Here is a 25,513-nt window from a genome sequence, read left to right as displayed (position 1 = left end):
ATTTCACTAACCAGTTTGTGTTCCAGTCTGGTAGTGATATTTGTCCCATGGCACAGCTACAAAACCTAAAACCAAAAGGAGTTGGCACCTTGTGTAAATTGTAAATAAAAACAGAATACAATGATTTGCAAATATATTTCAACTTATATTCAATTAAATAGACAGCAAAGACAAGATATTTTATGTTGAAACAGAGAATCTTATTTTTTTTCGCAAATAATAATTAACTTTGACTTAAGTGGCAGCAACACATTGCAAACAATTTGGCACGGGGGCATGTTTACCACTGCGTTACATGGCCTTTCCTTTTAACAACACTCAGTAAACGTTTGTGAACTGATGAGAACACATTTTGAAGCTTTTTTAGTGGAATTATTTCCTATTTCCTATTCTTGTTTGTTCAACAGCCCAGGATCTCCAGTATCGTATTTTACGCTTCTTAAGTTGCCACACATTTTCAACAGGAGACATGTCTGGACTACAGGCAGGCCAGTCTAGTACCCACACTCTTTTACCTCGAAGCCATGTTGTTGTCACACGTGCCTAATGTGGCTTGGCATTGTCTTGCTGAAATAAGCAGGGGTGTCTATGAAAAAGACGTTGCTTGGATGGGAACATATGTTGCTCCAAAACCTGTATGTACCTTTCAGCATTAATGGTGCCTTCACAGATCTGAATGTTACCTTCCTCTTTGGTCCGGAGGACACGCAGTCCACAGTTTCCAAAAACAATTTGAAATGTGGACCCGTCAGACCACAGAACACTTTTCCACTTTGCATCAGTCCATCTTAGATGAGCTTGGGTCCAGCAAAGCCGGCGGCGTTTCTGGGCGTTGTTGATAAATGGCTTTAGCTTCGCATAGTAGAGTTTTAACTTGCACTTACAGATGTAGCGACAGACTGTAGTTACTGACAGTGGTTTCCTGAAGTGTTCCTGATCCCATGTGGTGATATCCTTTACGCACTGATGTCGCTTGTTGAGGCAGTACCGCATGAGGGATCGAAGGTCACGGGCAAGCTGCTTACGGGCAGTGATTTCCCCAGATTCTCTGAACCTTTTGATGACATTACGGACCATAGTTGTTGAAATCCCTAAATTTCTTGCTATAGCTGGGAAATGTTGAGAAATGTTGTTCTTAAACTGTTCGACAATTTGCTCACGCGTTTGTTCACAAATTGGTGACCCTTGCCCCCATCCTTGTTTTCGTACCCAATCATGGCACTCACCTGTTCCCAATTAACCGTTCACCTGTGGGATTTTCCAAATAAGTGTTTGATGAGCATTCCGCAACGTTATCCGTCTTTTTTGCCACTCGTGCCAGCTTTTTTTAATAACATGTGGCAGGCATCAAATTCCAAATGAGCTAATATTTGCAGAAAATTACGTTTTCCAGTTTCAAAAGTTAAGTATCTCGTCTTTGCATTTAATTTATTATAGGTTAAAAAAGGATTTGCAAATCACTGTTTTTATCCACGATTTACATAACTTGCCAACTTCACTGGTTTTGGGGTTTGTATATCATAATCATGGTTTTCATTCTAGACTAAAAACAGTTAAATAATATTGTCATTTCGGCCATTAATTTAGTGATATCACTCCCATATCAATAAAAACAAAGGATCGGGCTATATATTGAATTGCATCTGAAATCTCCAATATAAGCGCTTTGACACAAGCAGTCCTGCAGTCGGTTAACAGCTAAATGTCCTCCAGTAAGCACACAAATTTGGTCTTTTCTTGTATATGAGTCAAGTCATTTGCAAAAGTGTCAACATGTAAATTACTTGACTTGACTTGCTGGGAGCTAGCAGCTACACAACAGCCAAGCTCACAATAGCACATAAGCCAGACATACATCATGCTGTCCTTAATTGAAAAATGTTGCAGTCTAAAACGTGACATTCGTCGATACAAACAAGTATCAAATAATTATAGTTGCATAGTACTTACATGTACAAGTCTCCAAGACAGAAGCGGATTAGAGGCCATTTAGCAACAAACGTGTCTGGATCATTTAACTTGCTATGTCATGATCTTAAGTAGAGTTTTTGTGGAAACTGGGTGTTGCCAAAATAAAAGCAATTGCCACTCCACTTCAACTTAAAGACAGCATAGGTCCAATATAATAAAAAGGTTAGTGTTTTTCATGCCTACCATTGTTCGGAGTATTTTCACTTGATTGAATATTTTCTAACATTCCATATTACAGAATAATAAAAGTATGTTCATTCATCGTATCGGATCAATATTTGGCATCAAGGCTTGGGATACTTAATTACAATGGCAACAGTATATTTTGGGGTTGTAAGAACAACTGCACACAGTCCCTAAATTGTGGTGTAACAAACATAGAAACTTGTATTTTGTGGAAAATGAAGGACATGCACAAATACAAATATATGAAATTGCCCAAATACAATAAGAGCTATATCAATATTCCATTGATTGGGGTTTTATCATTGATGAATTTGCCCTAAGGCAGGGGTCACCAGGTAGCCCGTAAGGACCAGATGAGTAGCCCGCTGGACTGTTCTAAAAATAGCTCAAATAGCAGCACTTACCAGTGAGCTGCCTCTATTTTTTAAAGTGTATTTATTTACTAGCAAGCTGGTCTCACTTTGCTCGCCATTTTTAATTCTAAGAGAGACAAAAGTCAAACAGAATTTGAAAATCCAAGAAAATATTTTACAGACTTGGTCTTCACTTGTTTAAATAAATTCATTTATGTTTTTACTTTGCTTCTAAGAACTTTCAGAAAGACAATTTTAGAGAAAAAATACAACCCAAAAAAATATTTTTGGATTTTTAAACACATATACCTTTTTACCTTTTAAATTCTTTCCTCTTCTTTCCTGACAATTTAAATCAATGTTCAAGTATTTTTTTATTGTAAAGAATAATAAATACATAAAAATTTGATTGTTCATTTTAGCTTCTTCTTTTTCAAAGAATAATATTTGTGAAATATTTCTTCAAACTTATTATGATTAAAATTCACAAAAATTATTCTGGCAAATCTACAAAATCTGTAGAATCAAATTTAAATCTTATTTCAAAGTCTTTTGAATGTCTTTTAAAACTTTTGTTCTGGAAAATCTAAAATAAATAATGATTTGTCTTTTTAGAAATATAGCTTGGTCCAATTTGTTATATATTCTAACAAAGTGTAGATTGGATTTTAACCTATTTAAAACATGTCATCAAAATGATAAAATCAATATTAATCAGGAAAAATTACTAATGATGTTTCATAAATTCTTTTTTAAATTTTTTTTCAAAAAGATTCGAATTAGCTAGTTTTTCTATTAATTTTTTTCAATTGAATTTTGAATTTTAAAGAGTCAAAATTGAAAATAAACTATGTTTCAAAATTTTATTTTAACTTTGTTCGTGTTTTCTCCTCAATTAAATGTTTTTTTCATAATTTATTCTCTACAAAAAACCTTCCGTAAAAGGAAATAAAATGTATGACGGAATGACAGACAGAACTACCCATTTTGTTATATATATATATATATATAGATTTATTTATTACAGGAAAATTGAGCAAATTGGCTATTTCTGGCAATTTATTTAAGTGTGTATTCACATAAATGTTTTCACATAAAAAAAAAAAAGTGTGAATCAGAAATATTTAAACCTAAAATGCTGTAAATGGGAGGTCTGGCAGAATGCAAAGTAATCCCTTTTTATTAGTGTGGCGCTCCCAAACCCAATGATTAAAAAGGAGGGCGACACACAATCATTATTCACACGATCGTCATTTGCGTGATGAAACCATGTCGTGATGGTGGAAAACTCACAACAACACGGAAAAGCTGCAGTTGTCGATTGGTTGCTGATAAACAAATGGATTTGTGTTGTAATTCCAATTCCTAAGCTCTCTTCCTTGTAACGTGCGTTGTGTGGCTGCACCAAAGTCAATATGCTGAAGGTTGTTGGATCATTCTCGCTAAATTATTCAGTAAAGGAATCGAACTGGCTTTGCAATTTTTCCATTAATCTACAACAGGCTTACATTCGCATACACAAACAAGAGTAAAACGTGTATATTATGTTCCTGTAAGAGTATGTCATAAATAATATGCGTCATTGTCACAGTATGTGTATGGGTTTGCATGTGTTCATATAGAATACACTGTTGGTCTTTGGCCTTGATAACATTTTAGGTCAGAAATGCTTGAATATAAATCCACCAGAGTTCATAGAATCCACTATTTCTGTTTCACACATACAGTACAGGCCAAAAGTTTGGACACACCTTCTCCTCATTCAATGGGTTTTCTTTATGTTCATGACTACCGGATTTTTGGGACTATAAGTCACAGTTTTTTTCATAGTTTGGCCAGGGGTGCGATTATACTCAGGAGCGTGTGAAATTATTAACACATTACCGTAAAATATCAAATAATTGTATTTAGCTCATTCACGTAAGAGACTAGACGTATCAGATTTCTTGGGATTTAGCGATTTGGAGTGACAGATTGTTTGGTAAACGTATAGCATGTTCGATATGTTATAGGTTTTTGAATGACTCTTACCATAATATTTTACGTTAACATACCAGGCACCTTCTCAGTTGGTTATTTATTTATTCAGCCTGTTGTTCACTTTTCTTTATTTATTTTAAATTGCCTATCAAATGTTTATTCGTTTATTTGTTATGGTTTGCAAGGGGAGTGACGGAAAATGGACATTAGGTGGCAGTTGTGTACAGAGATGTATTATATATATAGTAAATATATATATAATACTAATAATAATAATAAACAATACTAATAAACTATAGAATGGTGTGTGTAAAAAATCCAAGAGTGTGTATGGTGTAAGACTATGTGAAGTATTTAAGTGGAGCGTTTTACCATAAGTGTTGGAGATGCGGTGCTGTCAGACAAGGGCAAGGCAGGCACGATTGTTCAAGGGAGGAAACGGGGTCGATAGGCAGGAGCAAGTTGTCGTAGTAGTCCGGGGGCGAGCGAGGATTCGGGAAACGAGGGAGGCAGTCCAGATCCATGGCAACGGAAGAGAAACAGGTATCCGATTAGAGAACTAAGTATCCGCACCGATCCTTGGGTCCACTGGTCCTTTATTGAGCATGCCCTCATCAGTACCAGGTGAGCAGATTGGAAAATGACTGTAGGTTTGTCGCTGCGTGGACGTGCTTTGCTAAGCGTGAGCGGGGGCGTGTCGGGGTGCACTGTCAGCGAGTCCTATGGGTGAAACCGCAGCGGAGGAAGACGCAGACTGCGCGTGTGCCACAAAAATTATTGGTGTTGGGTTTTATCAAATACGTTTCCCCAAAAAATGCGACTTATACTCCAGTGCGACTTATATATGTTTTTTTCCTTCTTTGTTACGCATTTTCAGCAGGTGCGACTTATACTCCAGAGTGACTTATACTCCGAAAAAATATGGTATTTACATTGTAGATTTTCACTGAATGCATCAAAACTATGAATGAACACATGTGGAGTTCTGTACTTGACAAAAAACGGTGAAATAACTGAAAAAATGTGCCCTAGTGTGTGAATGTGAATGTGAATGTTGTCTGTCTATCTGTGTTGGCACTGAAATGAGGTGGCGACTTGTCTAGGGTGTATTCCGCTTCCCCCCGATTGTAGCTGAGATAGGCAGCAGCGCTCCCCGGGACCCCAAAGGGAATAAGCGGTAGAAATGGATGGATGTTTTATATTCCAGTTTCTTCAAAATAGCCACCCTTTGCTCTGATTACTGTTTTGCACACTCTTGCAATTTTCTCAATGAGTTTCAAGAGGTAGTCACCTTAAAGGGTTTTCACATCACAGGTGTCATGGTTTTAATGCCTTCAGTGACAATCTACAATGTGAATACCGGTAGTCATGAAAATAGGAGAAAACACATTGAAATGAGAAGGTGTGTCCAAACTTTTGGCCTGTACTGTATGTTTGATCCAGGGGTTGGCAACCTTTACCACTCAAAGCGACATTTTGACCCGTTTCACAAAATAAAGAAAATAATGGGAGCCACAAGACTATTGAAATTTATAATGAAATAACACTGTATACAGAGTTTGTTTTTGCTTTGTGCTGTGCATAAACCAGGGGTCTCGGACACGCGGCCCACAATTAAATATGAAGATTTGATGTTAGTGCGGCCAGTGAGTTTTATATGGATGCCCCTTATTAGCATCACGCATACAAATCCTCTCGATTTGTCCGGGAGACTCACGGATTACAGAGTGACTATTCCCTCGGACGTCTGCTGAGTAATACCCAAAGGGGCGTGGTACGATGGCACTGTCTTTAATGCCCTCCACAACTTGTGCAAACAGCTTACCAGTCAAGTCACGTGTTGTACTGTATGTGGTTTCTACAGACGCACACATGTGACTGCAAGGCATTCTTGTTCAACAGCCATACAGGTCACACTGAGGGTGCCAGTTTGAACAACTTTAACACTGTTACAAATATTCGCCACACTGTGAACCCACACCAAACAAGAATGACAAACACATTTCGGGGAAACATCTGCACTTTAACACAACATAAACACAACATAACAAATACCCAGAATCCCATGCAACCCTAACTCTTCAAGGCTACATTATTCACCCCCGTTACCACCATCCCACGGCCCCCCACCCCTTCCTGCGTCGGTTGAGGTGGGCAGGGTTGGGGGAGTTAGTGGTAGCGGGGGTGAATAATGTAGCCTGAAATATTAGGGTTGCATGGGTTTCTGGGTATTTGTTGTGTTTATGTTGTATTACAGTGCGGATGTTTTCCCAAAATGTGTTTGTCATTCTTGTCTGGTGTGGGTTCACAGTGTGCCGCATATTTGTAAGAGTGTTAAATATCACAACCCTCAGTGTAACCTGTACGGCTGTTGAACTAGTATGCCTTGCAATCGTTTGAGAATTGTACAACTACATGTACGAGAAGATGTAATGGGTTTTACCATCACGGCCCGCCCTCAATGTTGCTGTCCGAGTGAAAATCGCAGTATGCATACCCCAGGCAATTTTAGGGAAAGGCACTGAGGTCAGAAGTCTCCCGGTAAACTCGGGAAGGTCGGCAAGTACACAGCTGAGCCACACCAGAGTGACCAAAGAACCGCATGCAGCTCCGGAGCCGAGGGTTGCCGACCCCTGGTCTAATCACTTAGTAAAATGCTAATTTGGTGTCCCTGTGAATTGCATCATGGCAATAAAACCACACAATATGACTCTATAACCAATGTTCGATACTTCATGCGTCATATAAATTTTTCCTAACATATCCTAAATTCCCTGTCTGCAGAGCCGGAAGCAAGATCTCCCACGTGAAGAACAAGGGCCGTCGATCAAGAACCTGGACTTTTGGCCCAAGCTCATCACCCTCATGGTGTCGGTCATAGACGAGGACAGGACAGCCTACACACCAGTCATCAACCAGTATGTAATGCACTCATTACTTTGGCTTTTGCTTGACAATTAATTCATTCCCGGGTAAAGAAAATGGTCAATTATGTGCGATAGTTTTTTTGATTCATTGGTTCCTTTTTGTTTGTTTGTGTGTTGAGGACAATCCAAGAAAAACGGAGGCCACTACTTAGCTGCAAGCCCCAGTCGTGACATATTTACCTGAATATAAACCACCTAAGACGTTTTTGGAAAAATATTTTCTCAGACAAAAACAAGGCCAAAATAGACAGAATTACCTTATTTTTCTAGACTACAGAGTTCACCCACTAAATAAAAAAAATTTGTTTTTTAATTCCATATATTAGCAGCACCGGATATACATATTACGAAATGAGTTATTTCTACATAAATATTTTGTAAATGTTTGTATGAAAACACTCCTACAGACATCAGACATGGGACGGTTTAGTAAGTAAGAATTGTTTTAGTTATACTATAAAACTTACAAACGTTGCGTGGAGTGATAAATAAAGAATCCATACGAGTAGAAACGCTATGGACGATAAGAAGACAGAACATCACTTCTATTTCTGGTTCAAAGCTTAAAACAGAAGGGAACGCATGTAGGCATTCACCCAGTAGCACCTAAGTGTCTTTGCATGTGTTTGAAAAAATAAAAAACTATATGCTTTATTGTCCTCAGCGGAAAAAAAAAAAAAATCCATACATAAGCCGCAGGGTCAAAGCATAGGGAAATGTAGCTGCTCATGGTCATTTTTTAATTTTTTTTTTTAGAAATCATGTTGGTACTGTAGATTGACAGAAAAAAATATATAATAATTCTTAGCCATTTGTTTGATGACTCTGCTTCATTAGCTACCATTATCTTAAAGGTGAAGTGAAGTGTGAAGTGAATTATATTTATATAGCGCTTTTTCTCCAGTGACCCAAAGCGCCCTACATTATGAAACCCAATATCCAATTTTTACATTTAAGCCAGTGTGGGTGGCACTGTGAGCAGGTGGGTAAAGTGTCTTGCCCAAGGACACAACGGCAGTGACCAGGATGGCGTAAGCGTGGATCGAACCTGCAACCCTCAAGTTGCTGGCACGGCCGCTCTACCAACCAAGCTATACCGCCCCTCCCTTTGCTAACGTGCTAAAAATATTTCAGACGTGTGGTCCTCTCCAGCTAACTGGTTTGTGTGAGTGACAGGGAGAAAGGCTTTGACTTGTTCGGGAGAAGTCTTTTGGTGGCACCTGTTTGTTTGCACATTTACAGTACATGTCAAGACCCCAAATATGAGACGTCTCGTCTTTTTCAGACTTTTTCCTAGGGAAAAAAATACTGTCTTATATTTGGTTTAACTTAGTATTCTGCTGTCTGAAGAAGTACAACACAATGTCAACTACGCTGGTCATTAGTCTGTGTGAGTGACAGGAAGAAAAGCTATGATTCGTTTGGGAGAAGTCCTTTGGCGCCAGCTGTTGGTTTGCACATATACCATTAATCATTACCCATTAACTTAAAACGGGCATAATCACTCCTCTGTTTGCTAATTTGCTGACAATGTTTGAGACTCCTGGGTCTTTACAGGTCATAGTTTTTGTGAGAGACTGGGAGAAAAGCTCTGAATCGTTTAAGACCAGTTGTTTTGCAGCACCTATCGGTTTGCACCTATTAAAGTCAAAGTACTAATGATTGTCACACACACACTAGGTGTGGTGAGAATATCCTCAGCATTTGACCCATCATCCTATACATATTAAAACCCCCAAATATAAAACGACATGTATTTTTCAAACTTTTTTCACCAAGTACCACCTCAGTAAACACTCAGCTCTACAATTACCACCATAATGATCAATAACGTTGTTTAGTAGGTCGAAATTTTGGCCACTGTAACATTACACAGTTTGAACAGTAACACCGTTTTTGAATATAAGAAAATTAAATACTGTACTTTAATCAAGTGATTCTTCGACGTACATCTTGATGTGGCACGCGTACTACTAGTGGTACAGGTACCAAGGTTTGAGAATCCCTGTTTTAGAGAAAAAAAATATTGCCTCGTACATGGATAAATATATTAGTGTGCTGTCTAAAGAAGCCCACAATGATGTCAACGATGAGACACTTGGGTCGCCTCAGATCACTGGTTTGTGTGAGCGACATGGAGTAAAGCGCTGTCTCTTTTGGTAGAAGTCATATGGCGCCACCTGTTGGTTTGCACATATAGACATCTAGACCCGAAATGCAAGACAACTCATATTTTTGGGATTGCGTTTGAGGGAAAATACTGTCTTTCATACAGAGCAATGTGTCAGTGTGCAGTCTAAAGAAGTGAATGACAGGGAGAAAAGCTCAAACGCATTTAATAGAAGTCGTTTGGCGCCACCTGTTGGTCTGCACATAAACACATCTAGACCCAAAATGTAAGACAACTCGAATTTTTGGGATTATGTTTGAGGGAAAATACTGTCTTTTTAGGGATCAATCTGTCAGTGTGCAGTCTAAAGAAGTGAATGACAGGGAGAAAAGCTCAGATGCATGTGGGAGAAGTCGTTTCCTGTTGGTTTGCACATATAAATCTCTCAACCCCACTTATAACCTACTCAGTGGCCTAGTGGTTAGAGCAGGGGTCACCAACGCCGTGCCCGCGGGCACCAGGTAGCCCGTAAGGACCAGATGAGTAGCCCGCTAGCCTGTTCTAAAAATAGCTCAAATAGCAGCACTTACCAGTGAGCTGCCTCTATTTTTTAAATTTTATTTATTTACTAGAAAGCTGGTCTCGCTTTGCTCGACATTTTTAATTCTAAGAGAGACAAAAGTCAAATAGAATTTGAAAATCCAAGAAAATGTTTTAAAGACTTGGTCTTCACTTGTTTAAATAAATTCATTTATTTTTTTAATTTGCTTCTTATAACTTTCAGAAAGACAATTTTAGAGAAAAAATACAACCTTAAAAAGGATTTTAGGATTTTTAAACACATATACCTTTTTACCTTTTTAAATTCCTTCCTGACAATTTAAATCAATGTTCAAGTAAATTAATTTTTCTTATTCTAAAGAATAATAAATACATTAAAATGTAATTCTTCATTTTAGCTTCTGTGTTTTCGACAAAGAATATTTGTGAAATATTTCTTCAAACTTATGATTAAAATTCAAAAATATTCTGGAAATTCTAGAAAATCTGTAGAATCAAATGTAAATCTTATTTCAAAGTCTTTTGAATTTCTTTTAAAATTTTTGTTCAGCAGAATCTAGAAGAAATAATGATTTGTCTTTGTTAGAAATATAGCTTGGTCCAATTTGTTATATATTCTAACAAAGTGCAGATTGGATTTTAACCTATTTAAAACATGTCATCAAAAATATATATTTATTGTGAGAAATCATTCAAATGATCAGTGTTTACACAAAGATAAATATCATTAATTATTAATAATAACAGAGTTAAAAGTAAATTGAGTAAATTGGCTATTTCTGGAAATTTATTTAAGTGTGTATCAAACTGGTAGCCCTTCGCATTAATCAGTACCCAAGAAGTAGCTCTTGGTTTCAAAAAGGTTGGTGACCCCTGGGTTAGAGTGTCCACCCTGAGATCGGTAGGTCGTGAGTTCAAACCCCGGCCGAGTCATACCAAAGACTATGAAAATGAGACCCATTACCTCCCTGCTTGGCACTCAGCATTAAGGGTTGGAATTGGGGGTTAAATCACTAAAAATTATTCCCGGGCGCGGCACCGCTGCTGCCCACTGCTCCCCTCACCTCCCAGGGGGTGATCAAGGGTGATGGGTCAAATGCAGAGAATAATTTCGCCACATCTAGTATGTGTGTGACAATCATTGGTACTTTAACTTTTTAACTTTAACTTAAAATGACTAATCCTTTTTAGAAGAGTGTAATATTTGGGTCATTTTGGTAGTTTGCAACTTGTCAACCATAGGAAGTAAAGCCCCATCCATGCAGCTCTCCACCAGCGCAACACTGCTCAATACAAGACGTAAACCGATCAGTAAAATAAAGTGTAGTCATATTCCCATCCTTCAGCAAGGGTCAGGTTTAGTCATATTTCATACAAATCGCATCCTAGTCTGAATTGAAAGTGCTTTGATTTGAATGGAGAGAAATGCAATAACTTCCTAACAAAAATGTCAGGATTAAGTGCTAGATTTGTCATATGAATTGTGGCGACCAGGGATATGTTTACAATGTGTTTGTGTGAATCAGTTTCTAGAATCAAACCCATTTCCTGATGAAAACAGATGAAACTGCCTCTGCAGAAAACAAAACAAAACATAAAAAGGCATGCAATTTTTTCCCCCATATCTAGCCCCACTTATACATATTGCATACCCTCTCATCCTTGTATATTTGTTCATATTTTTTAGCTCATTTATGTTAGCCCCTTGCTGATTTACGACGCTCATTACGGCTGTTTATGCCCTGAGCTTCCTCTGCTACACTGTCTAATGATAGAGCTGCCTTTAGTCGTGTCTATTTTCCTACGCTTTCCTCTGGTCAAGTTCTAGAACGATAACGACCCCACGCTGATCTTCTTGTGGCAAACCTACAAAGTCTTGTTGCCGACTCGAATGATGGAATGGAAATGTTCTCAAGGCCAAACTGTGAATCGACTGACTTTGAAACGATTTTTGCAATAAAAAAAAAATATATATATACACCATCTGAATGATGCAAAACCAAAAGATTAGAAGCTTTAGGGACTATTCCTAAAAAAAAACATGCTCATCATGCATGCAATGTGTTTGCTTCACTGCATCCAAAGGCACTTTAACACCAGATTTACATATTATTGTATGCTTTTCGTAAAGGCAGTGCATATCTTCCAGGGTGATAGACACCAAAATAGGGACGCCGATTGTCCCTTTGCCTGGTTTTTGTTTTTTTCTCTGCACAAACACACCTTTGTTGTGTTTATTCTGCACATCACCAAAATTATAGTTACGGGGGTAATAATTCAGCGTTGGAAAACAACAAAACATTTCCAGATGAACTGACCTTTAGCTGTGGAACACCTCGTCATCTGTAAACGGCCTCCCATCATTGTCTGAGGCTACGGTTAATTAAACCACCGACGTTTCACATTTAACCTTTGACTGAAATCCTATTGCGTTCAGACGAGCGAATAGCTTGTCTGTTTTTCCTTGTGTTCATTACAGCCAAGGGGTATGTTTACAAAACAACGATGTGGCCATGATTGCATGTATTTCAATACTTTTCAGTACTTTTCGATTCTTTTCTAAATAAAGGGGACCACAAAAAATTGCATTATTGGCTTTATTTTACCAAAAAAAATTAGGGTACATTAAACTTATGTGGTTTTTTTTGCAAGTTTGTCCTTAAATAAAATAGTGTACATACAAGACAACTTGTCTTTTAGTCGTAAGTAAACAAACAAAAGCTCCTAATTAGTCTGCTGACATATGCAGTAACATACTGTGTTATTTTTAATTCTATCATTTGGGTACAATTATTAAGGACAAGTTTCTTAACCTTTTTTGTTGGCACTTTCCTTAAGTAGTTTCATGTCTCCCTTCAACACTATTCCCCGCAGCTGCTTTGTTTTTGCAATTAAGACTATTTAAGTTGTGTGGACGCTATCGTTCGTTGTGGGGACATTGTTGATTGTCATGTCTGTACGGATGTACTTTGTGGACGCTGTCTACACGCCGTAAGTTTTTGCTGTCGTCCAGCATTCTGTTTTTGTTTACATTGCAGTTTAGTTTTAGTATTGTTTTCCATAGCCATCCCTAAGCTTCAATGCCTTTTCTTAGCGGCACTCGTCTTTTATTCATTTTTGGTTAAAGTGTTCGATACTTTTTTACCTACACGGTGCCACCCGCATATTGTGGTCACGACAAACCATGTTCCCGACATCTACAGACAGCTACCTGCTACCTACTATTCCCTCGGACGGCTGCTGAGTAATACCCAAACAACAAAATTAGGGGCGTGCTACGATGGCACTGTCTTTAATGCCCTCCACAACTTGTGCAAACAGCTTACCAGTCAAGTCACGTGTTGTGCTGTATGTGGTTTCTACAGACGCACGCATGCGACTGCAAGGCATTCTTGTTCAACAGCCATACAGGTCACACGTAGGGTGCCAGTTTAAACAACTTTAACACTGTTAAAAATATGCGCCACACTGTGAACCCACACCAAACAAGAATGACAAACACATTGCAGGAAAACATCCGCACTGTAAAACAACATAAACACAACAAAACCAATACCCAGAATCCCTTGCAACCCCAACTCTTCCAGGCTACATTGTTCACCCCCGTTACCACCCCCGCGTCGGTTGAGGTGGGCAGGGTTGGGGGGGCTTGCTGCCACCTACTGATATGGGAGAGTACTACACGGTTACTCTGCCGAGCTCTAAACAATCACAGACACTCAACAGCGACACATTTGCGGATCGTAATTACTGGTCTGCCAAAAATATTTTTAACTCAATTAGGTGAGATTACACAATCTCCTACGGCACACCAGACTGTATCTCACGGCACACTCTGCCGGATAACTTTAGGGTAAACACAAATGTAAATGATTAATTTCCATGTCTGCTGGCATTTTTTTTATGTCCATGTTTTTTTTTTTTCCTTTTATTTATATGGGTTCACCCTTTTGAGGCCAAATTTTTAACGTTTAATCTTAATGATTCTGAACTGAAAGCGCATTACAAATTAAAGGCATTGTTATTCTGATGATTATTTTTAATATTTAGGCTCTGTTGTGCTTACGAAGGCTCTTATTGTAAATACATTTGGCATCTGGATAGACCTTTTAACCATTAGGTTGCTGTAGGGTAGCCATTCACCTATTGATTTCACAGGTGACAAATGTTTAAGCCTTGGCGAAAGTCCGCATTACAAGACCTGCCAACCGTGTCTTCTCTCACAACCAATTACCTCGTTTCTCCAAGATTCGGGCCTTGGCCATCAGGCCACCCGGTGGAGCATGTCGTTATGGGGAAATTAGTTTAACCGGAATCTATTTTCCCTTCCCACCAGGTTTCCACAAGAGCTGAACGTGGGCAAAATCAGCGCTGAGATGACGTGGACCCTCTTTGCCTTGGACATGAAGTATGCAATGGACGGTGAGTCATGCCGCGGTGATTAACAGCGGATATGAGTGACAATTAGGGGATAAGTACAATAACATGAATTAACTTCTTTCTGATGAATAAAGGGTCAATTATAAGGTGAGCTTGTTACCTGGGGGCTAAATAGTTATTACTCCACATGCTCATTAGGTATAAAAGCATGCAACATATTCATTGATTGGTGGCACGATGGAGCTAATCAGCGGTTTTTATCCACACTACTCACACTTTGATTCACAAACTATTTCGAGGTTAAACACTAATGCTCATAAAAAGGCTCAAATGGTCACTGATTATTTTACAAGTGATGAAATAATTGCTTTGTCAAGGATTAAAATTATATTGTGTTGAATCACGTGGTGGTTAAAGAATGTATTTTAAGTTCTAGTAAACCTCACAGCATATATTCTGGAAATACTCCAATTAACGTCTCTGTTCAGTGAACGTTAAGTCGCCAGGTGCATTAAATGTAAATCAAATAACTGTTTGGGTCTTTAATTAGCATTGGTCAAAAACATTGGCATTAAAAACAGGAGCTGTTTTTTTATTAACTCTACAAGATGGCAATATAGCTATGATTTTATTTCATGAGTGGTTAGCATCCAGCTGCTTTATTATCTGTATGCGCTCTAAAAGGTTAAATGCATTATACTCAACTGTTGATGTAAAGCTCGTGCTGTGCTGTTTAAAATAAAGTACTTACTGTTGTAGAATTTCAGTAGTGGATAACATCCATCCATCCATTTTCTACCGCTTGTCCCTCTCAGGGGTACGTATGAATTTCCACGAGTCTCGATACTCATTCGATACCATGACAAAAACCCCACGTACTATTACATTTACTACTTTAGTAAAAACTGTTTCAAACTGTCAAGTATTTAAGATCACTGTGCTTCAGCAACTTTTGAACAGAAGTCATATCTCAATAGCAGCTGCCAGATGGTAACTATACATGCAGAGTAGTATATCAAAACAAACAATATTGTGCTTATAAATAACAACAATACTAAAGTATTACATTGTAAAGACAAACAGAAGTGACGTGGCCTTTCATGTATATAAAAAAATATATATATTAATTGTTATATTCTCTCAACATAGTGGTAATGTGACATCACACAATTTGTAATGAAATAGGCCAATAAAAAGGCCAAAACATACATTTAAAGACATATCTGGATGTTTTTATTCATTATTGGAATCAAATTGTCAGCTTTTGTTCAAAATGTCATGACTTTTTGGTCTATTTTTGCAGCTTTGCAAAAATAGACCATTTTTCTACAATGTGCAACGGGCCAATAAGAAAAAAGCAGCAGGCCACACCTCCTGTTGAAATAATTGATTTTCAAAGTGACATAAGAGTGTCTTTTAGCTGTTAGTACATAGCTGCAAGTTTTTTTTAGCATAAATAAAAGTACTAAAGTGTGGGTTGCACGCTTCTGGAGGTTTTCTGCACACTGCGGTAATGTACACTCCTTGGGCTTGTGGTGGCGGATCTTCGCCTTCACTCTTGCGGCGAATACGTTTCTGAACACTTGTATTTGATTACTGAATAAATGCATGACGCAAGATACACCTCTTTTTACTTTTAATATGTACAAAACCACAAAACCAGTGAAGTTGTCACGTTGTGTATTTCGGAAATAAAAACAGAATACAATTATTTATATTCTATTAATAATACTGCAAAGACAAGATATTTAATGTACGCACTGAGAAACTTAATTTTTGTTTTGAAAATATTAACATAGAATTTAATGGAAGCAACACATTGCCAAAAAGTTGACACAGGGGCATTTTTACCACCGTGTTACATGGCCTTTCTTTTTAACAACACTCAGTAAATGTTTGGGAACTGAGAAGACCAATTTTTGAAGCTTTTCAGGTGGAATTATTTCCCATTCTTGCTTGATGTACAGCTTAAGTTGTTCAACAGTCCGGGGTCTCCGTTGTGGTATTTTACGCTTCATAATGCACCATACATTTTCAATGGGAGACAGGTCTGGACTACAGGCAGGCCAGTCCGGTACACACACTATTTTACTATGAAGCCACGCTGTTGTAACACGTTGCTTGGCATTGTCTTGCTGAAATAAGCAGGGGCGTCCATGGTAACGTTGCTTTGATGACAACATTAGTTACTCCAAAACCTGTATGTACCTTTCAGTATAAATGGTGCCTTTTTAGTCTTTTGACACTTGTACCATGTTGCAGGCATCAAATTCCAAATGAGCTAATATTTGCAAAAAATTTAGTTTTCCACTTTGAACATTACGTATCTTGTATTTGCAGTGTATTCAATTGAATAAAGGTTGAAAGGGATTTGCATATAATTGACTTGTGTTTTTATTTACAATTTACACAGCGTGCCAACTTTACTGGTTTTGGGCTTTGTACTTCTATTCACTAAATATAGCCACAGAGTCACTAAAATTCATCTTCGATCACTTCAACTACGTCTTATTTTCTGGCGAACCAGGTGCCAATCCGATGTGTTGTGAAGCAGAGTTATGCCGCACCTACAGTTATGCCAAGTCCCCATTTATGAAAGGATTTCACAAGTAAGTACCTGTAACTAAATAGGAAACGATTAATTTTGTTTAAGACAGTAGACATATTTGAACTGAATCGGCTCACCAAAGAAGATGTGTTATACAGTATTCAATACTGACAATACTAAAAAAAGAAAGTATCAATATATTTGTTGTGTCTTGGTATCGACCAAGTATCCTTGTATCGATACTTTTGACAACCCTACCCCATCAGCATAATCATATCCATACAATAGTGTTGAATTGATAATTGAAGAAAACAGCGTGCACCACATGGTGGCTACCTTTACCACTCAAAGAGCCATTTCGACCAGTTTCACAGTGTAAAGAACACAATGGGAGCCGCAACCATTCTCGCGAATATTTGCTGGTTTAACATCCAGCTATCAAGAATAAGGGCATGCTATGAAGCCATTGCCGTTGACACCTTCTACAACATGTACACACTGCTTTCCAGTCGAGCAACATGTTGTGAGAGGCTTCCGCAGATGCACGCAAACGACTGGAAGGCATACTGGGTGACACAGGGTACACTGACGGTTGTGATATAAACAACTTTAACACTCCCACTAATATGCGCCACATTGTGAACCCACACAAAAGAAGAATGACAAACACATTTCGGGAGAAAATCCTCACAGTAACACAACATAAACGCAACACAACAAATACTTAGAATCCTTTGCATCCATGACACATCCTGACTATGTTATACACCCCGCGAGCACCAAACCCCGCCCACCTCAACCACGCAGCGAGGGGGGGGGGGGGGGGGTGGGGGGTTGGTGCTCGCGAATGTATAACATAGTCATAGTCAGGGTATGCCTTCCAGTCGTTTGCGTGCATCTGCGGAAGCCTCTCACAACATGTTGCTGGACTGGAAAGCAGTGTGTACATGTTGTAGAAGGTGTCAAAGGCAATGGCTTCATAGCATGCCCTTATTCTTGATAGCTGGATGTTAAACCCGGGTGTCACGGATGCAAAGGATTCTGGGTATTTGTTGTGTTGCGTTTATGTTGTGTTACTGTGAGGATTTTCTCCTGAAATGTGTTTGTCATTCTTCTTTTGTGTGGGTTCACAATGTGGCGCATATTATTAGGTGTTAAAGTTGTTTACATCACAACCGTCAGTGTACTCTGTGTCACCCAGTATGCCTTGCAATCTCATACATGTGCCGATAGAAGCAGCAAAATGCATGTGTCCTGTCGGCACGCAAATAGCATTCCGTGAATGGCGGGCGCGATGACGTTCAACAGGACGCAAATAGCGTTCCGTGAATGGCGGGCGCGATGACGTTCAAGAGGACGTTAAGAGTAATATCATCAAAGCACGCCCTTAATATTGTAATCCGAGTGAAAATTGGAGAACGTTGACTCCGGGTGATGTCCGGGAGAGGCATTGAATTACGGAATCTCCCCGCAACAATCTGGGGGGTCGGCGATTGTGCAGCTGAGCCACATCAGAGTTGCCAAAGAGCCGCATGCGGCTCCGGAGCCGCGGGTTGCCGACCCCTTACCTATAGTGATCACAGAGACAGGTTGTTTTTGTGTTACTGTATATATTTGTTTATCTGAAAAATCACACTTAATATACTTTGGGTAACAACAGTCAATATGTATTTATTTTATTTTATTTTTTAAGGGGGTAACAGTTAATATTTATTAGATTTAATGTTTTTCTTATATAATAAAAGTGAGCTTTTGTTAAACCAAATAGTTTTTTTTTCCCATGTACAACAACCTATCTGGACTCGATAAGAGAATCGATAAAGAATCGGTTCGATAAGAGGATTCGATAATAGGCCCAAACTCGATAATTTCTTATCAAACATCATCCCTAACAACACTAGTTGGAAATAAACTTCAACCAACCAACCAAAAAAATATGCAAACAACAATAGAATACAGAATAAGTGCCTACTACATATTAACAGAAGTGCAGACACCCCGGTACTAAAACATTGGTATTGGGACAACCCTTATATGTACAGTACAAGTCTTTTACTGAAGGCAGGAAAGCCATTGAGTAACAAATCTCACAGCTGCTTTACTGCTGGAAGATTGCTGGTGTTCTGTGTGTAAATGTGGGTTTTTGCTTCAAGCTCCCACAGCTCCATTGTATTCCCCGGAACACAGCAGGCAAATACCTCCTATAGGTTAGTGAGCAAGCTGTTCCCGTTACGTTGGAGTCCTTTGGATCAACCCCCTTAGGACATCCGGTAGAAGGCTCTGTGAATGAATGTTCAGCATTATGTGTGTGGACTGATTCTATTTATTACATTTCTATTCTCAGGGTGTCTAAAGCTGCCAGAAGCCCTCTTAAAAACAGCACGGATGCATTGTATTTAATGTTTCATTCGCCAGAAGGAATTAAATACAGTGTCAGTGCGCAGCACATGCAATATGCACGGACACACACCTCCATTTGTCTCGCCTGTCTGATCCCGTCACGTCAAAGTCAGTCGTTTTTTGGTCGACAAAATGTTTCCTGGTTTGCAAGGAATCATTTCCCCGCATCGAGGGCACATTGGCACCTTTGATTCGAAACATAATTGACTGAAAAAAAGAGTTACATTGATGTTAATGAGGTCGTCCTTTATCGTGCAGGGAACCATACAGTATGCGGTGACTTAAGTCAGCGTTCAAAATGGACACTGAATACCTCCTTCTCTGTGATGCAGTAAAACAACGTAATGAGTACAGATACAAAATTCCGTATTTCCTTGAATTGCCGCCGGGGCGCTAATTAATTTAAAACCTCTTCTCATTCCTGCGCTTAACAAAGGCATGCGGTAAAAGTAAGCATGTGCTAATTATTTTAAAACCTCTTCTCACTCCGGCACTTACCAAAGGCATGCAGTACAAATTTGAGTGTGATGTAAGCTTGGACCTTAAATCCCACTGAATAGCTCTTAATCTTCTTCCCTTTATGCGATTTCAAATTACCGGTATTGAAATCAGCCTCCTTCATTTTGAAAATGATGACAGGGGAAGTGTCACTCGTGACGTCACGAGTTTGACCAGGCCGTAATACTAAGTATGCGCTATCTATTTTGCGAAGCGAGTTAGACCTGGCTGTAAATCAAGGCAGGCGCATACTATATGCCCTGCGGCAATTCAAGGAAATACGGTACGTCTTGTTTAAAAATAATGACAATAATAAAAGTACAATAATCCAACCTTTGCTAACGAAAACATGATTTCCATATACAATTATCAGCGTCCTATAAAAGGGTTGAATAACAATGTATACAGTACGTAAATAAAAAATACAGATAATTAACAGTATAGTTAACATATATTGTTAAATAAAGGATTTTAGATGGAAACAGATTTTCTAGATATGTTTTCCAAAAACCCTTTTGTTTTGGAGTACACAAAACAACTTTTTCCCCTTTAACGATGACACGGCAGGCAGAACATATGTCAATGAATGGCAATATTTAAAGGGGTCGTATTATGTAATTTTTAATCTACATTTAAACATTTCTTTGTGGTTTGTACTATATTGTATGTACTATATAACAATATAATATCAGAATATATTATATACTGTATATAAATATAATATGTAAATATTACATATATATTTTGTATTGCTACTATGATAAATTATAGTCTACTTTATACCTGCATTATGTTATGATCCGCTGCTCGGATCATTCCATATTCGTGTTTTGTTCCATTTTTGTATTATAGTCTGCCAATGTTTGCCTTAGTTCCTTTTTTAGTCTGTTACCATGGTTGCTCATTAGTTTTCACCTGCCCCTTGTTTTTGACGCACACCTGTTACTCGTGATTACTGCCTTATTTAAATCTGCCCCTTTTGTTATTTCATCCTCGGTTCCTAATTTGCTCTCATGCAACAAGTGACGAGTGTTTTCCAAGCTATTACTCGCTAGCTTTCACACTACGCTTTATTTATTCCTAGTTCTTATGCTAGTTGTTTTTGTTTTCCCTTTTTGTGCCTTTGTGCCAAGTGTTAGTGTATCTGTTTATTTTCCTAGCTTCCATGCTAGCGCCTTTTGTTTGCCTTTTCTGCCTAGCACCAGTATTTTTGTTCTTAGCCTTTAATTAGTTAAATAAATCCTTTATTCCTTACCTTACGCTGTGTTTTTGCCCGACGCATCCACGGAAGAACAAATACGGCATCGCTATGCCCACCAAGCGTCACACATTATCCTTTCCATCCTTACCCTTTCAATCCTTTGAAACTGAGCTACTGTGTGGAACAATTTCCCTTGTGGATCAATAAAGTTTGTCTAAGTCTACATAACTTTTGGTCACACTTTTGGATACGTATCGCTTTACAGAAACATCTTCAAGCCTTTTTTGACTGTCTTTTGTAAACAAGCTGACTTACTTACATGAGAAAGCCCTCCACGCCTACAGCTAGCTGCGAATATGTATCCGCCACCATTGGCCACGTCCGTAGTTTTTCTGTTATAGTTCAGTACCGACAATTATAAGTTACAACTAAATACTACTATTTTATTACAAATGGCATCAGTGGAGGGTTTAAGCATCCAATTGACGCAAACATGAACAAACTTCAGAACAGAGAAGAAAAGTTAGTTCATTAGCTTTGTCTCAAGCGCTAAAAGTATACAGGAAGTGTTAACATAATGCCTCTCTACCTATTTGAAACGACTATCTACATCCATACAGAAATATAGAACTAAAAGTAGCATTTTTATATCTCATCTAGACAGTCTGGTTCAGCTATTGCTACATCATTACATTTGTCAATAGAGTTATATGTAAACAGACAAAATGTGCCAGGGATCTAACAATATCAAATCTCACGGTACGATAGTATCACGGTATTAAAGCATTGGTAGAATTTCATTGTGGAATTGTCCAAAAAAAAGACTTTGTAGAAATGCCATAATGTGTAAAATAAAGTGGAAATAATGTTTAGGATAAACAAACTCACTGTAATTGCACAGAAAGATAACTAATCATATTATTACAAACATGTAATTTTAACTGCAAAAAATTGTGCGGAAGCATCCACTGTTTCAATTTATCGTTCAATAATGAAAACACCTCAAAAATTGATCTTTAGCGTCGCTTCAAATATATTTTCCAGATGATGGTTTATCAAGTAGCTTTTCATGGGGACGGCTTGTCGCGGTTGGAAGAGTGGCCGTGCCAGCAACCTGAGGGTTCATGGTTCAATCCCCAGCTTCTACCACCCTAGTCACGTTTGTTGCGTCCTTGAGCAAGACACTTCAACCTTGCTACTGATGGGCCGTGGTTAGCGCCATCAGTGTATGAATGTGTGTGTGAATGGGTAAATTTGGAAATAGTGTCAAAGCGCTTTGAGTACCTTGAAGGTAGAAAAGCTCGATACAAGTATAACCCATTCATTTATTTAGTTATATTTCCCGCGGTGTGCAGAGTCGGGGCTCTCACAAGTCGCTTTCCCTCCGCGGCGGTGCACCGTGACCTGCTTTTGTATCGCCCTGGAAACGCTTGAGACCAAAGTAACGCTTTAGTAGGCGGACCTCCACTATAAGGGTACGTTTTCACCAGGGTTTGTATGTAACGTAACTCAAAATATTATGGATGGACTTTTATAAAATGTTCAGGAATTGTCCATAAAAGTCTATTCCTCTTATCTAATCCGATCACATTCCTCCCCGCATGCTTCCTCTTTTCTCCCCATTTATCGGGTTCCAAGCCCCGCCCTTTGGTCCCAGGCTGTGAAGAGGATTATGGGATTATGTAGTTTACTTCCAGACCGGCCAATGTAAAAGCGCCAGAAAAAAACTACACCCGCTAACTTTTTGTTTCATATCGTCAGATTATTGTAATGATTTTGAAACAGCAATACTGCGGTATTTACAATACTCTTACATCCCTAATATACAGTATACTAAACCCTAATGCCAGTGTCGTACTTGTCAATAGCAATGGTCAGGAGAATGCTACATGCTAACGTATCACTACAAAGTGTTATAGATCTACGGTTATTGGATTTACTACTTCATTGAATCCACCGTTGCCATAAATAAATACCAAATTGGAACTGTCACCACGATTAAATTTAGTTTTTGGTTAATCCTTATAAATATTTCCTATCATATCCACCTTTTAGCGAGCTGCCCTACACCTGAGTAGGTGCTGCACATGGTCACGAATCACAAAAGTTAAGCAGGCATGTTTGGAACAAGGCAAATATGTTTTAGGAATAGCTCCTCAACACCGCCATGGTTTGAATTCAAACTTTCCACACCTACAGGGATCCCAAATACATAAAAATAAGGACCATGAGGCAAGAAAAGTGGGTTTTGCATTATATGACATCTTAAACCCTAGGGGAGCCACCAAGTGTGGTGAATGTTATAAGTTCTGGGGATTCGAAAGGGTTTCAACCACAAAAGTCTTAAGGGTTAGGACACACTTTCTCCTCATGCAATGGGTTTTCTTCATTTTCATGACTATTTACATTGTAGAGTGTCACTAAAGGCATCAAAACTATGAATGAACACATGTGGAGTTATGTACGAAACAAAAAAAAGTGAAATAACTGAAAACATGTTTTATATTCTAGTTTCTTCAAAATAGCCAGCCTTTGCTCTGATATCTGCTTTGCACACTCTTGGCATTCTCTTGATGAGCTGCAAGCACACCTATGAAGTAAAAACAATTGCAGGTGACTACCTCTTAAAGTTCATCAAGAGAATGCCAGGAGTGTGCAAAAAATATTCAGCGCAAAGGGGGGCTATTTTGAACATGTTTTCAGTTATTTCACCTTTTTTTAAGTACATAACTCCACATGTTTTCATTCATAGTTCTGATGCCTTAGTGACAATCTACAATGCAAATAGTCATGAAAATAAAGAAAACGCATTGAATTAGGTGTGTCTGAACTTTTGTACTGTACTGTGTCATGTCTAAATCTCTACATCAACTTCAGATCTATCAATTGATACAAGTTGTGTTTTATTGTATGCCTTTTTTGTCAAAGAAAACAGTTTTTTCTTTGCAAAAACACAAACTATGTAATTTTGTGCAAGCACGCACAATATTTTTTGTAACAGTGTTCTGCACAACTCTTATGTCCCTACCAACTCACCAATATTATTGCATTGCATAAAATTTAAGGCAGATTTGAAGCAATTAGGCCTCTAATATGAATATAATGGTACTCTGCGGTCAATCTACACCTCTAATAATATTTGCATGTACAAACTGTACTTCAAAGTAAATGCTTGGATTCATTTGGTTTTCATGGAAAAAGCATTTTAAAATAACAATTTAACATCATATCGAAAAATCACCATTATAAAATTGGAGTCGATGGGGAACAAAAGGGTCCGGGGGGAACCCCAATGTATACCCACCTAAAGGCCTACTGAAACCCACTATTACCCACCACGCAGTCTGATAGTTTATATATCAATGATGAAATATTAACATTGCAACACATGCCAATACGGCCTTTTTAGTTTACTAAATTGCAATTTTAAATTTCCCGGGAGTTTTTTCTTGAAAACGTCGCGTAATGATGACGTGTACGCTTGACATCACGGGCTGTTAGAAATATGAACGCTGCGCACACACACAGCTAAAAGTTGTCTGCTTTAACGGCATAATTACACAGTACTTTGGAGATCTGTGTTGCTGAATCTTTTGCAATTCGTTCAATTAATATTGGAGAAGTCAAAGTAGAAAGAAGGAGTTGGGAAGCTTTAGCCTTTAGCCACACAAACACACGGTGATTCCTTGTTTAAAGTTCCCGGAGGTGAAACTTTACTATGGATCAGAGCGGACATGGATCCCAACCGAATGTCAAACAAGCAGGTTTCGGTGAGAAAATTGTGGTTAAAAAGTCGCTTCTTACCGGATATCAGTTGAGCATGTGCCGCCCATAAAGCTGCCGTCGACTTCCCTGAGACACGCGTCAACACATGCACTTCCGACTATCAGGTACTGTGAAACTCACTAAAACACTAGCAACATAATAGAAAGATAAGGGATTTCTCAGAATTATCCTAGTAAATGTCTCTAAAAACATCTGAATCTGTCTCAATGCAGTCGCGTTTTTTTTTTTAACTGTTTTTTCTAGTCCGTCGCTATCTATATCCTCACACACAAATCTTTCATCCTCGCTCAAATTAATAGGGAAATTGTAGTTTTCTCGGTCCGAATAGCTGTTTTTGTTGGAGGCTACCATTAAAATCAATGTGAATATGTAAGGAGCCATCAACATGTGACGTCATCGTCTGCGACTTCCGGGAGAGGCAGGGCATTTCTCCAGTTGCGAACTTTATCGTGGATGTTCTCTACGAAATCCTTTCAGCAAAAGTATGACAAGATCAAGTATGACACATAGAATGGACCTGCTATCCCCGTTTAAATAAGAACATTTCATTTCAGTAGGCCTTTAATAGCTTGTGCAAAAAATAACCTGGCAAAGAAAGGACAATGCACATTT

The 25,513-nt window shown here is 38.5% G+C and overlaps 1 protein-coding gene across 3 annotated transcripts in view; it reads left to right on the top strand.

The window, feature by feature from the left end:
* Window positions 1-25,513, top strand: part of LOC133537142 (protein unc-13 homolog C) — a 400,509-nt gene that overhangs the window by 259,830 nt on the left and 115,166 nt on the right. For all 3 annotated transcript variants that reach the window (XM_061878045.1, XM_061878036.1, XM_061878053.1), the window contains exons 17-18: window positions 7,275-7,408; window positions 14,425-14,510. In XM_061878045.1, coding sequence (XP_061734029.1) covers window positions 7,275-7,408; window positions 14,425-14,510 — 220 coding nt within the window. The remainder of the gene's footprint in view (window positions 1-7,274; window positions 7,409-14,424; window positions 14,511-25,513) is intronic.

Source organism: Nerophis ophidion, linkage group LG02 (assembly GCF_033978795.1).
Source record: "Nerophis ophidion isolate RoL-2023_Sa linkage group LG02, RoL_Noph_v1.0, whole genome shotgun sequence".
NCBI classification, from domain to species: domain Eukaryota; kingdom Metazoa; phylum Chordata; class Actinopteri; order Syngnathiformes; family Syngnathidae; genus Nerophis; species Nerophis ophidion.
This window is presented reverse-complemented; position numbering and strand designations above follow the sequence as displayed.